Here is a 15,790-nt window from a genome sequence, read left to right as displayed (position 1 = left end):
ACCAAGGGGAAGCCCCTTGGTTTGACAATCCTCAGTCAGTCTTGTCTTCTCGTGGTTCTTTCCTGAGCTTCCAAGTCCCCCTTTACTGGCTCCTTTCCCATAGGCTATAAGCCACGGAGAAACTTGTGACTACTCCCTCTCCCAGGGGCACTTCCCACAGGGGCCTTACAACTTCTCTATCCACAGCAGTGTGGCTGCTATCCATCACACTTGCCAAAACCTCTGATATCTTTTAGTACCAAATCCAGTAGACCCTCTCAGGCCTTACCTTATTTGACTTTTCTGGAGGCACTGGACACTGTTCTTTGCTTCCCTTTTTCTTAAATTCTTTCTTCCCTTGGCTTCCAAAATTCCCCTTTCCTATCTTGGCTTCTGACTCCGGGCCTTTTCCCACCACTGGACCTGGGTCTGCCCAGCCTTCTCCTCTCATTCCGTCTGCTATTCTAGGCTGGTCCCTTCTGTCATCTGTCTGCAGCCAGGCGGCCACCTTCTCAGAGCCAATTGCCTAAAGTGACTGGTATTTCTCATGCACGCAGCATGTCCAACACTGAATTCAGGAGCTTCCCCCCAAACCTGCAGCCCTGTTGGCGTCACTCCACTTACATACACACATTCAACAGATAATGGCAATAAATGATCCTTTATCCCTCTCCATGAAGTGAAGTGAAAGTCGCTCAGTTGTGTCCGACTCTTTGCGACCCCATGGACTATACAGTCCACGGAATTCTCCAGGCCGGAATACTGGAGTGGGTAGCCTTTCCCTTCTCCATGGGATCTTCCCAACCCAGGCATCAAACCCAGGTCTCCTGCATTGCAGGCAGATTCTTTACCAGCTGAGCCACAAGGGAAGCCCAAGAATACTGGAATGGGTAGCCAATCCCTTCTCCAGTGGATCTTCTTGACCCAGGAATCGAACTGGGGTCTCCTTCATTGCAGGTGGATTCTTTACCAACTGAACTATCATGGAAGCCCATAATTCAAGTCACCAAGTCTGTTAATAATAACACTAACTAGTATTGAGGGCTTATTATACATCTCATTTAATACTTGTTACAACCCCAAAGTCAGGTGCTATTAATATCCCCATTTTATAAAGAAACTGGGATGACAGAGTAGGGTCTATTTCAATCCTAGTTCCAGGATTCCCTGGTGGTCCAGTGGCTGACTCCACGCTCTCAATGCAGAGGGCCCAGGTTTGATCCCTGGTCAGGGTACTAGATCCCCCTGCCACAAATAAAGTTTGCATGCTGCAACTAAGACCTTATGCAGGTCAGGAAGCAACAGTTAGAACTGGACATGGAACAACCGACTGGTTCCAAATAGGAAAAGGAGTTCGTCAAGGCTGTGTATTGTCACCCTGCTTATTTAACTTCTATGCAGAGTACATCATGAGAAACGCTGGGCTGGAAGAAGCACAAGCTGGAATCAAGATTGCTGGGAGAAATATCAATAACCTCAGATATGCAGATGACACCACCCTTATGGCAGAAAGTGAAGAGGAACTAAAAAGCCTCTTGATGAAAGTGAAAGAGGAGAGTGAAACAGTTGGCTTAAAGCACAACATTCAGAAAACGAAGATCATGGCATCCGGACCCACCACTTCATGGGAAATAGATGGGGAAACAGTGGAAACAGTGTCAGACTTTATTTTTCTGGGCTCCAAAATCACTGCAGATGGTGATTGTAGCCATGAAATTAAAAGACGCTTACTCCTTGGAAGGAAAGTTATGACCAACCTAGATAGCATATTGAAAAGCAGAGACATTACTTTGCCAACAAAGGTCCGACTAGTCAAGGCTATGGTTTTTCCAGTGGTCATGTATGGATGTGAGAGTTGGACTGTGAAGAAAGCTGAGCGCCGAAGAATTGATGCTTTTGAACTGTGGTGTTGGAGGAGACTCTTGAGAGTCCCTTGGACTGCAAGGAGATCCAACCAGTCCATTCTGAAGGAGATTAGCCCTGGGATTTCTTTGGAAGCTGCTAAGCTGCTAAGTCACTTCAGTTGTGTCCGACTCTGTGTGACCCCATAGACGGCAGCCCACCAGGCTCCCCCGTCCCTGGGACTCTCCAGGCAAGAACACTGGAGTAGGCTGCCATTTCCTTCTCCAATGGGTGAAAGTGAAAAGTGAAAGTCAAGTTGCTCAGTCATGTCTGACTCTTAGCGACCCCATGAATCGCAGCAAGCCAGGCCTCCCTGTCCATCACCAACTCCCGGAGTTCACTCAGACTCACGTCCATCAAGTCAGTGATGCCATCCAGCCATCTCATCCTCTGTCGTCCCCTTCTCCTCCTGCCCCCAATCCCTCCCAGCTTCAGAGTCTTTTCCAATGAGTCAACTCTTCGCATGAGGTGGCCAAAGTACTGGAGTTTCAGCTTTAGCATCATTTCTTCCAAAGAAATCCCAGGGCTGATCTCCACTTTCATCAAGAGGCTTTTTAGTTCCTCTTCACTTTCTGCCATAAGGGTGGTGTCATCTGCATATCTGAGGTTATTGATATTTCTCCCAGCAATCTTGATTCCAGCTTGTGCTTCTTCCAGCCCAGCATTTCTCATGATGTACTCTGCACAGAAGTTAAATAAGCAGGGTGACAATAAACAGCCTTGACATACTCCTTTTCCTATTTGGAACCAGTCTGTTGTTCCATGTCCAGTTCTACCTGTTGCTTCCTGACCTGCATATAGGTTTCTCAAGAGGCAGGTCAGGTGGTCTGGTATGCCCATCTCTTGAAGAATTTTCCACAGTTTATTGTGATCCACACAGTTAAAGGCTTTGGCACAGTCAATAAAGCAGAAATAGATGTTTTTCTGGAACTCTCTTGCTTTTTCCATGATCCAGCGGATGTTGGCAATTTGATCTCTGGTTCCTCTGCCTTTTCTAAAACCAGCTTGAACATCTGGAAGTTCATGGTTCACATATTGCTGAAGCCTGGCTTGGAGAATTTTGAGCATTACTTTACTAGTGTGTGAGATGAGTGCAATTGTGCGGTAGTTTGAGCATTCTATTTATTAATAGATATTATTTATTTTATGTTAATAGGTATTTATTTAATAAATACGTAAAAATATTAAAATTTATTTGGTTTACTGTGAGCAGCACACAAACAATATTTAATCTCAAGAAACCTCTAGTACTAGGAATTGTTCACAGTAGGAACCACCCTGGTGGTCACAGGATATTGTAACTGCGGGCTGAGGAGAAGAACTTGTCAGGCCAGCCACAAACCAGAGCCTTTGACTACGTAAAAGTGGTCAAATAAATGCTCAAAAAAAATAAATTCTAGTTCCTAGCTATGTGACCCTGGACAAGTTAATCTATCTCTTTGCCTCAGTTTCTGTAAAACAGTGGTAATTTATTTTTAGAGGTATAAAGAACTGGAATAGTGCTTAGAAATTCATAATTATTATAGAAGTATCAGCGATTACTTTTTTTTTTTTTTAATCTCAGGCTGACTCCAAAGCAAAGCACTTGAACACTCATATACTCAGACTTTCTCCAGTGCTCCCTTTACCTAAATACTTCATTCATTCAACAAATTTTCACCACTACTTGTATCAAGCAATGCTTAAGGCACCAGGAATACAGCAGAGAACAAAGGTTGTATTCTTTGAGGCTGGGGAAAGAGCAAATGGGCAGTAAACAGACAAAAAATGCTAGGTAGTGGTTAAGAACCTGCCTCCATTAGGGTGGTGTGGTAGGAAGCCTCTGCGTGGCACTTTTCACTGGAGGGTGGGGGAAGGCCTCTTAAGAGGTGATATAAGCTGAGATCTGAACTGACAAGTCAGCCATGCCAATATTTCTATAACTCATCCTTGTCACTTGAGCATGTTCCCTGCTTATCTCCCTAGCCTCTTCCCATGAGTGTCCAAAGCTTGCTCTGTGCCAAACTGCTTGCAAACACTGGGGTTTTATTCTACCACGCCTTGGCTTATGCTGTTTTTTCTGTCCCTAGTCACCCAGTACGTGTCCACTTGGCTCCATCCCAGAGTTCAAAATGAAAACCTCCTTAGGATGCTCACCAGATATCAGAAAGCAGGGTGCAGACCAGAGCATGGGCCCGTCTCCTCCCTGATCAGACAGCCCCAGTGGGTAGCTGTGGGCTTCCTATTCACTTAGTCACAGGAGTGTTTTAGTAAGAACTGCAAAATAATTTGATGGCTCAGAGAATCCCCATCAGCCCTTGTTAAAATACAAAACCCTGGGCCCAGCCCCACATCTCCTTAATTAGGAACCCCAGAGGTGATTCTGAACATTAGTTCATTTGGGGAAACATCGTCATAGCTGAAGATACCTTGGTTTTGTTTCAGGTACCAGATGCCAGATATAACTTACTACCTGGGCAGCTCTAAACTGAAGAAAGTGCTCTGGGTTGTTTTACACCAATTAAGTTTTGCCAATGATCCATCTGAACAACTGGCAAAAGCACAACGCAAAGGCAATCTTCTATTCCGTCCAGGGAACCTTCCTTTAGACTCTTTTGACTAACTCCTGGACCATCTGACACTGACTTAGCAGCCAACGTTTTTAAAAAGGAGGTGCTTTAGTTCCAAATAACAAAGAGGGAACTTTTAAGTGGTCAAAGGCCCTGCTTTGTGGTTGGCCTGACCAAGTTCTCCTCAGCCCGCAGTTATCCCGTGACCACCAGGGTGTTGCCTACTGTGAAAAATACCTAGCACATGAGGTTTCTTGAGATTAAATATTATTTGTGCGCTGCTCACTGTAAACCTCACATACTAGATTGTCTGTATCAGCAGTTCTCAGGAGGCAGTTTCTGAGATGGGGCACCGGGGGAATCACCAGCAGACAGGGGTACTTTCTGGCGCGGTTCATTAGCAGGGGGAACTAAGGTGGGCGCTCAACGTGGTGGAGTCTGAATTCCCGAAAGTCTTGGGCTCTTTAGAGAGGAAACCGGACAAACTCTTTTCTGCACTGCCTCCAGGAGGCTTTGTGTAGAATGTGGGCCAGGGCCGCCCGTGAAGCCTCTCAGGAAACCCAAGCCCTCCGAGGCAGACAAGACCCTCCCTGACTGAAAAATCAGAGACAACTGGTATCCACCGCCCGGGAGTTAAGGAACACGCGGCGCCAAAATGTCCGTCCCAAAGCGCAGGCGCCGAGAGCGCGGGCCGTGGATGGGCACTCCGGATACCGCGCGCCAATAGCCCAATCAGAGCTGGCTTTGCACAAAGCGAGTCCCGCCCCAGGCCGCCGCCACGAATCCCCTCCCCCTTCCTTGGCCGCGTCGGCCCGCCCACTCCGGCCCGCGCCCCGCCCCGCGCCGTTCTCAGCTAGAGGCTCGCGATTGGCTCATGAGAGGGACGCGAAATCTGGTTGGTCGAGGCGGAGTCACGAGGGTGCCGTCGTCGCCTTTCCAGAGGCGATTACTGGGCAGGCTCAGTCTTTCGCCTCAGTCTCGAGCGCTAGCTGGCAGCCAAGCGTACGCGCTCAGGGATTAGCGGCCGCCATCGACGGTGCTTAGGTTCCTCTGGACTCGTCTGCGCCACTCGCTCGCCACACACTCCGCCGTCATAAGCCGCCATCATGGTAAAGCTCGCAAAGGTAAGAGGCCTTGCCCGCGCGAGCACGGACATCAAGGCCCGTTTTTCGAGGAGCGCGCGCCCTGCGCCGCCAGGAGGAGGGCCTGCGCGCCGTCCCGGGCGCGTTCGAGGGCGCCATGCTGTGGGAAGTCTCGCGCGATTAGCTGGGAGGTCTCGCGTTTTTAGCTGCTTCGTAGCGAAGTGAAGAGCTTCGGCAGGTGCCGCGCTGGTAGTGAATGCGGCGGGGAAGGACTTCAGGGCTGGGAGCGGGGAGGGGGAGAAGGGCCTCGGACTGATGAGGCGAAACTCCTGCGACGGGCCGGAGCGGGGCCCCGCCTCCTGACGCACGTGCCACGGCGCGGGGCTCGCCACGTGGGCCGTGCCGTGTAGGGCCGACGGCCTGCGGAGGGACCTGGCCTTGTGGGGAGGGCGGCGGTGCACCTCGTCTCCGGTCCCGGTCCAGCGGGGTGGGTGGACGGGAGCGGGGCGGGTGGACGGGAGCGGGGCTCCGGTAGGAGGCCCTGCCGCATGCTTTCTGCGCCAGGCTGCGCGCACGTGGTGGCCTGCGACTTGTCCCACGTGGCCGTTCCAGGGCTGAAAGGGGCGGGGTTGGTAACCTGGGAAAGGAAGTCTTAATAGAAGACTACGGGTTAGACGTGTTTTTTTTTTTTTTTTTTAAAACCTGCCTTCAGAATAGGGTGGTGGGATTTGGTGCCACAGTTTACCTCAAAGGCTTTTTCATGGTGGTTTTCCTCACGTGAAGGGCCTCGAATTGTTGGCAGTTACATTGGTCCAGTTGTAGTCCGCATTGAGAAACGGTGCGGTGAAGCAAGGTTCGATTCGGGTTGGAGGTGTAATTTTTAAAAAGGGGTGTGCTTAAAGAACGTAGCAAGAAGAGAGTAGCCTTTTTATCCAAAGCAGAAGTTTTTTTTTTTTTTTTTTTAAAGAACTTGAGAGAAAATACGTAGGAAATTGAGTGCTAAGTCGCTTTGGTCGTATCCATTTCTTTGCGACTCCATGGACTGTAGCCCGTCAGGCTTCTCTGTCCATGGAATTCTCTAGGCAAGAATACTGGAGTGGGTTGCCATACCCTCCAGGGGATCTTCCCGATCCAGGGTTTGAACCTCCGTCTCTTATGTTTCCTACAGCCGGGTTCTTTTATCACTAGCGCCACCTGGGAAGCCCTGTGTTAACATTGGTATGAAGGATAATTTTTATGTAAATTGTAGTTAACAGTATGAAGAGGGAGTTCTAAGGGACATTAGTGCCGTTTTGCTATGAAGAATGGCTTGAAATGAGGGAGGGTGTAATGTGTCACGTCTGTTTTAGGCCGGTAAAAATCAAGGTGACTCCAAGAAAATGGCTCCTCCCCCAAAGGAGGTAGAAGAAGATAGTGAAGATGAGGAAATGTCAGAAGATGAAGACGATGAGAGCAGTGGAGAAGAGGTAATTGTATATAGTTCAATGTTGAATTGCCTTAAACTACAAAATGGAGACTTAAAGCAGGTGGTATTGGATGTCTGAAAATATTGGCAGAAAAACCAGGATTCTGTTAATTCACATAGGACCTGTTGTAATGGTCGAGCATTTCACAAAGTTGTATTGACCTGTCATGATGGCACAAGAATATTTGAATGAACTTGAGAGCAAAGATCTGTAGGTGTGTGTATGTGCATGCACATGCGTGCACACCTTCTGCAGGGCTTGGTGTGATATATTGTAGTAAATCACTAGTTTTCCACTTTCAACATGTTAATTCCACATACCAGATAAACAGTGAGTTCTACATACCAGATAAACAGGGTGGACAGTTAACTGTCCTGCGAATGGCAGCTCTGAGCATTATATTCAGGTCTGAGGTTAGCCTTATCAGATTCTTCTAGCTTCCCAGTAGGATCAGTTGGTCTCTGTTACCCTGTATGAGTTTGATAATACTAATCACTGTTACAGTGGTGTGGATTGAGAGTTGCCGCCTTTCATTGTATTAGCACTTATTTAGAACTCCCAGCTACTGTTGATTCACTGTAAAGAAGACTCATTGCTTTATTTGTTCATATTTCTTATTTAGAATTTAATGAAGGTTTTATTTTGGCACATGTTACCTGATAAAACCAATAGTTAACAAAAAGTAGTTTTGAGTCTAACTTTAAATATAGACAAGTGATGGTTTTTATCAAGCTAATGTGGTCTTTACTAACTTTGCCACTATTGATTATCCCACTGGCCTTTTTTGATGTTCATTTTCTCTTTGGTTCTAAGAATGAGCATTCATTGAACTTCCTACCTCCACCCACTGTGAGAGCCCCAAATGACTTAATAACATTTAACAGGTTGTCTTCTCTATGTGTTAAGGCTTTATGTGTCAAGTCATAATCCTTAAAGCAGTGTATAAAGAGCCAACTCAGTGGAAAAGACCCTGATGCTGGGAAAGGTTGATGGCAAAAGGAGAATAGGGCAGACAGAAGAGGATGAGATGGTTAGGTAACATCACTGACCCAGTGGACGTGGATTTGAGCAAACTCCAGGAGATGGTGAGGACAGGGACGGCTGGCTGCAGTCCAGAGTTGGATGTGATTTAGTGACTGAACAACAGTTATTTTCAGATGTGAAAACTATAGAGGCTTAAAATTAAGTTTTAAAACTTTGTCTAAGCCCATGCAGTGGCATCTAGTCTATTTTCAGGGTCTGTGTTAGAGTTTCATGCAAGATTAAGACTGTGACTTCAAGTGTACAGAACATGTTAATTTGACCCTACCTTTTAACTTGTTCACATCTGGTGCATGTGGTGGTGAACTGAGGCAGTGCTAGAGTTGAGCATTCATTTATAGGACAACTCTTTGAGTTTGAAAACAAGCTTATGTTGTTTTTTGTTTATTCTTAAAGGTTGTTATCCCTCAGAAAAAAGGCAAGAAGGCTGCCACAACTCCAGCAAAGAAGATGGTGGTTTCCCCAACAAAAAAGGTTGCAGTTGCCACACCAGCAAAGAAAGCAGTTGTCACCCCTGGCAAAAAGGCAGCAGCTATGCCAGCCAAGAAGACAGTTACACCTGCCAAAGCAGTGGTTACACCTGGCAAAAAGGGAGCCACCCCAGGCAAAGCAGTGGTAGCAACCTCTGGTAAGAAGGGAGCAGCCACCCCAGGCAAGGGAGCAAAGAACGGCAAGAATGCCAAGAAGGAAGACAGTGATGAAGAAGATGAAGATGACAGTGAAGAGGAAGACGATGATGATGAAGAGGAGGATGAGCCAGCAGTGAGGAAGGCAGCTGCTGCTTTTGGTGCTGCTCCTGCCACAGATGATGAGGATGACGAGGATGACGATGATGACGACGATGAGGAGGAGGAGGAGGATGAGGAGGATGAGGAGGACGAAGATGGTAAGGCATTGTATTGGTAGTTCCTGGACTCCTGTTTGCAAGGTACATTAGGGATGAGGTGCGGGTGGTAGAACTACATATTACTGAAAACCTGGGGGGTTAGATAAGAATCATCCCAGGGATTCTCTGGGCTGATTGTGATGCACTAGATTGGGACCCATGAAAGATTGCCTGCTTGTGTTGCTGAGTCCTTTCTATGCTTTGCAACCCCACAGACTATAGCTGCTCCTGAGTAAAATGCTTCAAACAGCTTATTCTGTGTTTTACTTATCATAGCTCTAAGCACAGTGGCATGAATAAGATTACATTTATTTTCCTTTAGGTCTTCATGAACTGGGATAGAACTCAGTTTTTGACTAGGTGGTTTCTCTTTCAGACTCTGAAGAAGAACCTATGGAGATTGTACCAGCCAAAGGAAAGAAAGCTCCAGTAAAAGCTGTTCCTGTGAAGGCTAAGAGCACTGCTGAAGATGAAGATGAAGAGGATGATGATGATGATGATGATGAAGAGGAGGAGGAAGAGGATGACGATGATGAAGACGACGACGATGAGGAGGAAGAGGAGGAGGAGGAAGAGGAGGAAGAGGAAGAAGGTAATGAGTTGGATTCTCAAGTACATTGATATGAGTTTTGTTTAAAAGGAGGTACTTGAGTATGTGTGGATGACGCTTGTGGATGACATAGATTGTTTGAACTCTTGTCCAGAGCCTGTCAAAGAAGCACCTGGAAAACGAAAGAAGGAAATGGCCAAACAAAAAGCAGCTCCTGAAGCCAAGAAACAAAAAGTGGAAGGTAACTTAGAGAATTGGGGGATTGGGAAATGATACCACATAGCACAAGTGATGAACAATAAAGGGACTTAATACTGAAACCTGATGTTATATTTCAATGTGCTGATGTGCTGTGTACAGAAATAATTTGATTAATATTTAAGTATACTGGAAAATTGACTAATTTGAGAAAATTTTTGTATAGGCACAGAACCAACTACATCTTTCAATCTCTTTGTTGGAAATCTGAACTTCAATAAATCTGCTCCTGAATTGAAAACGGGTATCAGTGATCTTTTTGCTAAAAATGATCTTGCTGTTGTTGATGTCAGAATTGGTGTGTCTAGGTAAGTATAGGGGGCCTGTGTCATAACATCACACATTGTTTGTGGGTCTGCTGTTGCTTTTTCCTTTCAATTTTAGGACCGTAGCTCATTATTCTTAAACAAGAATATCTAAAAGTCTTCAAAAATTAGATATTATTGAATTAAATAATCTGATTATCAAATTGTGAAACCCCCAAATTGAAATTTTCATAATTCCCCTTAATTTTTGATATTACACAAACTAAACATTTCTTAGACCTGAAAAGCCATAATAGTGAATGCTTTTAAACAGGATTCTCTTAGTGCTTAAATAGGTTCTTTTATCATGTGCTATTAGTTGTTAAGCAGCAGTGTAGCTAATGAAGATCTCAGAGATGAACTTGGATCATTAGGTCTTGATACTTATAGACCTTGTTCTGTAGCCCCATCTTAAAGGGCTTAACTTAATTTTGTTAATAGTACAGGTGCTTCTTAATCTTGGTTTGCACTATTATGTTAGTGTTACTGCTTGTCCAGAGTACTTGGTAGCTGTGACTTTTGTGGGTTTGTCCCACCACCTCCTGACCTGTAATTTTTAAAATTTTTGTCTCTTCACTTTAAAGGAAGTTTGGCTATGTGGATTTTGAATCTGCCGAAGACCTGGAAAAAGCCTTGGAACTCACTGGTTTAAAAGTCTTTGGCAATGAAATTAAACTAGAAAAACCAAAGGGAAAAGACAGTAAGAAAGGTATGTAAAGCTTTAGGTAACGCTGATACTGATAGCTTGTTCATAGCTATGTATCTAATTTAATGTAGACAAGCTGGGGTAAGTAGTTTAACCTTTTTCTTTTGGCTTCCTCATATGTTGAAGATTAAATGAATTTGAATGTTAAATGTTTACATCAGTGCTTGGCAGTGCTTGCTAGACTTAAAAAATAATTGGTTCAGTATATCTAAATTAATAGTCTTTTCCTCACTGGACTAGAGCAGATCTCTTAACTACTCTCTCTGCATCTTTTACCCTTTTCTAGACACTTGTCACTTTTCAAGTGTGTGTTCATCACCTTTTTATTTGGGGCACCTGCATTGTATACCTTATGAAATCCTAGTTCCCTGACCAGGAATCAAACCGTGCCCCATGCAGCAGTGGAAGCACAAGAGCCCCAACCATTGGACCATGAGGGAATTATCTACAGTATTTTTTCCCATAGTCTGTTAAGTTAAAACATACTGAACACTTTATATACATAGCATATGATATTTAGCTCTCTTTTTAAGTGTTCAGCACATAGTTAGCTGTCAGCTGTGAAAACAGTTTGTTTTTCCATTGCTGTATCTCCATAATATATAATAGAGTGCCTTTTACATTATGAAATCTAAAAATTATAATTTTTTTGGTTGTGCCCTGTTGCAAGCAGGGTCTTAATTCCCCAACCAAGGATCAAACCTGTGCTCCTGCATTAGGAGCTCAGTCTTCACCACTGGACTACCAGAAAAGTCCATAAAAATTTTAGCAAGAACTTGTACATTGGTCAGTCTTTGATCTTTGGGACAAGAAGGGTCTTTTAAGCCATTCAGTTCATTTTTATGTTTTTTTTTTTTAAATCTAGATCGAGATGCAAGAACACTTCTGGCTAAAAATCTGCCTTACAAAGTTACTCAGGATGAATTAAAAGAAGTGTTTGAAGATGCTGTGGAGATCAGATTAGTCAGCAAGGATGGAAAGAGTAAAGGGTATGTTTTGTGTCTACTGAAATATTTCATTAAAATTAATGCACTTTAATTTATAGAAGAAATGTTTATTTAACGTTCCTATGTTTGTGATTTTGGGCAAATTATTCTATAACCTCAGTTTCCTATCTGTACAGTGAGGATAATGTACCTAATTCAGAATAATTTTATTATAAACTAACATAAAAGTACTACCTAAGGCCTAGCTTTCTAGAAGTATCGGGTAAGCTTTCTGTAGTGGGAGGAAAGTTTTAGTTGAAAAGTGGAAAATGGCAGAAACCTTGACCATTTCAATTAGTATAAAACGGCATTTTTATTTTACTTGTCTGAAATAGTCATATTGCTGAGATTAAGAGAGAATTAATATGGTTTTTAAAACCAAGTGAGTTCTTTACTTTTTTTCCCCCTATTGTAGGATTGCTTATATTGAATTTAAGACAGAAGCTGATGCAGAAAAAACCTTGGAAGAAAAGCAGGGAACAGAGATAGATGGGCGATCCATTTCTCTGTACTACACCGGAGAGAAAGGTCAAAGTCAAGACCATAGAGGTGGAAAGAACAGCACTTGGAGTGGTAAGAATTTAAGTTTCCTTCTGGGTTCTGAAATTTAGGAGAGAAAAGAAATCCTTTGCATCTTTGTACTTTATATAGTGGATAAACTGGATGTATATCAGCATGCTATACGTCTATTTGTAATTGTCTTGAATGAGAGCTATATGAAATATTTGTGCTAGAACATAGATAAATCTAGCTTCCTTTGTATGTTTTATACTGTAAAGAACTTAGATTGTGTGCATTTAAATTAGAATATTGTTCTAGGAAGACACAGGGCTATAGTCAGCTTGCACATCTGCACAGTAGGAATGGAAGGAACCAGCATGTAAGTACTTAACAGGTATTTGATGTTGAGTAGCAAGTAGGATGGAGAAGGCAATGGCACCCCACTCCAGTACTCTTGCCTGGAAAATCCCATGGACAGAGGAGCTTGGTAGGCTGTAATCCATGGGATCGCGAAGAGTTGGACATGACTGAGCAACTTTCACTTCACTTTCATGCATTGGAGAAGGAAATGGCAACCCACTCCAGTGTTCTTGCCTGGAGAATTCCAGGGACAGGGGAGCCTGCTGGGCTGCTTGTCTATGGGGTTGCACAGTCGGACATAACTGAAGCGACTTAGCAGCAGCAAGTAGGATTCCACCTATATTAACATTGGTGTGTTACCTCTCTGAAGCACAGAAGTTCTTGGAGAACACGGTACAACTGTGACTTAAGTTGGGATGTACTGCTTCAGAGTCTTAACTTGACATCTCTTTATTTATAGGTGAATCAAAAACCCTGGTTTTAAGCAATCTCTCCTATAGTGCAACGGAAGAAACTCTTCAGGAAGTATTTGAGAAGGCAACTCATATCAAGGTGCCCCAGAACCAAAATGGCAAATCTAAAGGGTAAAGTATATTTATGTCACCAGTTAACAGGCTTTTTAAGAGTTGTCTTGTGGAAGTGAAATCATGTTCTCACATTTAGCAGAAGCTGCATTGTTTAAGGATTTGCTTGAGGAAAAAGGCTTGGTGGCAGCAGCAGAGTCATGTGCTTAGTAACTTACTCTAAGTATTGACTTAATCCTCAGGTATGCATTTATAGAATTTGCTTCATTTGAAGATGCTAAAGAAGCTTTAAATTCATGTAATAAAAGGGAAATTGAGGGCAGAGCCATCAGACTGGAGTTGCAAGGACCCAGGGGATCACCTAATGCAAGAAGCCGTAAGTCACTTTGTTAACAGGAATTTGTGGTTGGGTCCTGAGATCTACAGAAGAACATTTGCTTCTTTCTGTTGCTGCTGAGTAAATGATACTGGATATGATGACTGATTATCTGAGAAGTAACTGATGAAATCTCAAGAAAATTCCTCTAGATAGTCAAGTTCTGATCCAGCTAAGTCAACACTGAGCAGCACATTGCCCTGTGGTTCACTGTCTTGTGTTTATAGCTGCCTATTTTAGGACTGCTGTCACTTATTTGGGTTGCTGCTGCTTCTGTTTTCCATAAAAAGATTCTTAACTGCTCTGGTGATCAGTGTAAACATTACGTGGAATTTGGTCCAAACCGTTTGCTGAATTAAGCATTAATTGACCCAAGTTGCTTTAACCTGCTTTTTCTCATATAGACACTCTTAAGTTGAAAGGCTAGCATTTGCTAAGGGAAGCATTCTTAGCCAGTAGTCAGATGCTAGACTGTAACGTAAATCCAGTGTTTTCATGGATTGTGACTGATACAGTTTTTATTTTTATTTCCCAGAGCCATCCAAAACTCTCTTTGTCAAAGGTCTCTCTGAGGATACCACAGAAGAGACGTTAAAAGAGTCGTTTGATGGCTCTATTCGAGCAAGGATAGTCACTGACCGGGAGACTGGATCCTCCAAAGGGTAAGAGGCAGGAAATGTGCGGCTCTCCCACCTTGAGTCTTCTCACTGAGCTCCTTTCTGTCAATCAGTGACAGTTGAGGATTCGCACGAGAAGAAGAGATAATTCACGGAGCTAGCGTTGTTGCCTTCTGTCTTCACAGAGGCCTATTCAGCTGTTTTGTGAGACATTCTGTTTCAGCTTTCTGTAGGGAAGTGCTCTCACCTGGGTCTTCTCAGTTTAAGGCTTATGGGATCGCTATGAAACATGTGAGATTAAACTTGGCATATGTGTGCTTTATAACAGGCAATTTCATTTGGTGTTTTAGGTTTGGTTTTGTAGACTTCAACAGCGAGGAAGATGCCAAAGCTGCCAAGGAGGCCATGGAAGATGGTGAAATCGATGGAAACAAAGTCACTTTGGACTGGGCCAAACCTAAGGGTGAAGGTGGCTTTGGTGGCCGAGGAGGAGGCAGAGGTGGCTTTGGAGGCCGAGGTGGTGGCAGAGGTGGCCGAGGTGGCTTTGGTGGCAGAGGCCGGGGAGGCTTTGGAGGTAAGAAGCGTGGAGGGCCACCCTGCTGTGTTCACTGGTTTACGTGGCCATGCACTTCCCAACCTGCAGATCCATGTTTCCGCATCAGTCCCCAAGTCCTTACTCACCCTGCTGGGGAGGGATGACTGGCTTTTAGAGCCTGTTTAATGATGCCTTGCTTTTCTGCAGGGCGAGGAGGCTTCCGAGGAGGCAGAGGAGGAGGAGGAGACCACAAGCCACAAGGAAAGAAGACGAAGTTTGAATAGTTTCTTCTATCCCTTCTCTCCCTCTTCCATTTGAAAGAAAGGACTCTGGGGTTTTTACTCTGTTAACTGATCAATGACAGAGCCTTCTGAGGACATTCCAAGACAGTATACAGCTCTGTGGTCTACTTGGAAATCCGTATAGATAACATTTCAAGGGAGGTAACCCTGTTGGTGTTGACTGGATATTCGTATAAACTTTTTAAAGAGTGATAGAGCTAACCCTTATCTGTAAGTTTTGAATTTATATTGTTTCTTCCCATGTACAAAACCATTTTTTTCCTACAGAGTTTGTTTTTTTGTTTTTTTGTTTTTTTTTTTTGCGTTGGGGGGTGTAAAGGAAAGCAGAACGTTTTATCATGATTTTTGCTTCAGCAATTTTGGGACAGATTAAAAGTCCTAGAACTCTGGTGCCAGCCTTGTACTTCCTGTCTTAGAGTGTTTCTCCTGGAATATCACTGAGAGTAGAGCATGGTGGAGCCAAGTTCTACCATTCCATATCTGTTCCACCCCTGATGAAGATGTTTCTGCTTTGGTTTTGAGTGTCCCAGCCATAAGTTTTGGTGAAATGGCTACTGAAGTAACAACTGCAGCCTTGTGTGTCTTCATATGAAAGCCTGCTATGATCTTATCCCAATTACAAAAAGTCCTGAGGGTCAGGTGTCCTGAAAAAGTGCTCTGGAAAGAGGGCTAGGAACGCTTTGGTTGAGCCTCTTAGATAAGCATACAAGAGCAGTGCCTGATGAGAATTCTTCTGGGGTGAATGGGCCAAAATGAAAGCTTCCAACAACTTTGGTTAAAACTGACAAGAAAGGCCTTCAGTTTTGCACTGGGTTAATTCAGACATTGTGCAAGTATTCCCTGCCCACCCCACTTCCAAATAAAG

General features: G+C 44.1%; 1 protein-coding gene and 3 non-coding genes across 4 annotated transcripts; all 4 read left to right on the top strand.

Moving 5' to 3' along the window:
• Positions 1–5,374: 5,374 nt before the first annotated feature.
• On the top strand, positions 5,375–15,328 carry NCL (nucleolin). The gene is made up of 14 exons (NM_001206660.1): positions 5,375–5,554; positions 6,862–6,978; positions 8,416–8,905; positions 9,282–9,497; positions 9,610–9,696; positions 9,880–10,021; positions 10,603–10,727; positions 11,590–11,713; positions 12,126–12,283; positions 13,032–13,155; positions 13,338–13,471; positions 14,007–14,133; positions 14,439–14,662; positions 14,831–15,328. Exons 1-14 carry the CDS (start codon positions 5,537–5,539, stop codon positions 14,905–14,907), a joined length of 2,163 nt encoding a protein of 720 aa, NP_001193589.1. The 5' UTR covers positions 5,375–5,536; the 3' UTR covers positions 14,908–15,328.
• Positions 9,737–9,806, top strand: LOC112443642 (small nucleolar RNA SNORD82). Its single transcript, XR_003032045.1, has one exon. It is a non-coding gene; the product is annotated as a small nucleolar RNA SNORD82 (small nucleolar RNA).
• LOC112443649 (small nucleolar RNA SNORD20) lies at positions 13,564–13,643 on the top strand. Its single transcript, XR_003032054.1, has one exon. It is a non-coding gene; the product is annotated as a small nucleolar RNA SNORD20 (small nucleolar RNA).
• On the top strand, positions 14,170–14,303 carry LOC112443633 (small nucleolar RNA SNORA75). The gene has a single exon (XR_003032036.1). It is a non-coding gene; the product is annotated as a small nucleolar RNA SNORA75 (small nucleolar RNA).
• Positions 15,329–15,790: the final 462 nt, after the last annotated feature.

This window comes from Bos taurus, chromosome 2, assembly GCF_002263795.3.
Source record: "Bos taurus isolate L1 Dominette 01449 registration number 42190680 breed Hereford chromosome 2, ARS-UCD2.0, whole genome shotgun sequence".
NCBI classification, from domain to species: Eukaryota; Metazoa; Chordata; class Mammalia; order Artiodactyla; family Bovidae; genus Bos; species Bos taurus.
Note: the sequence above shows the minus strand (reverse complement) of the source record. Positions and strands in the feature narration are given on the sequence as shown.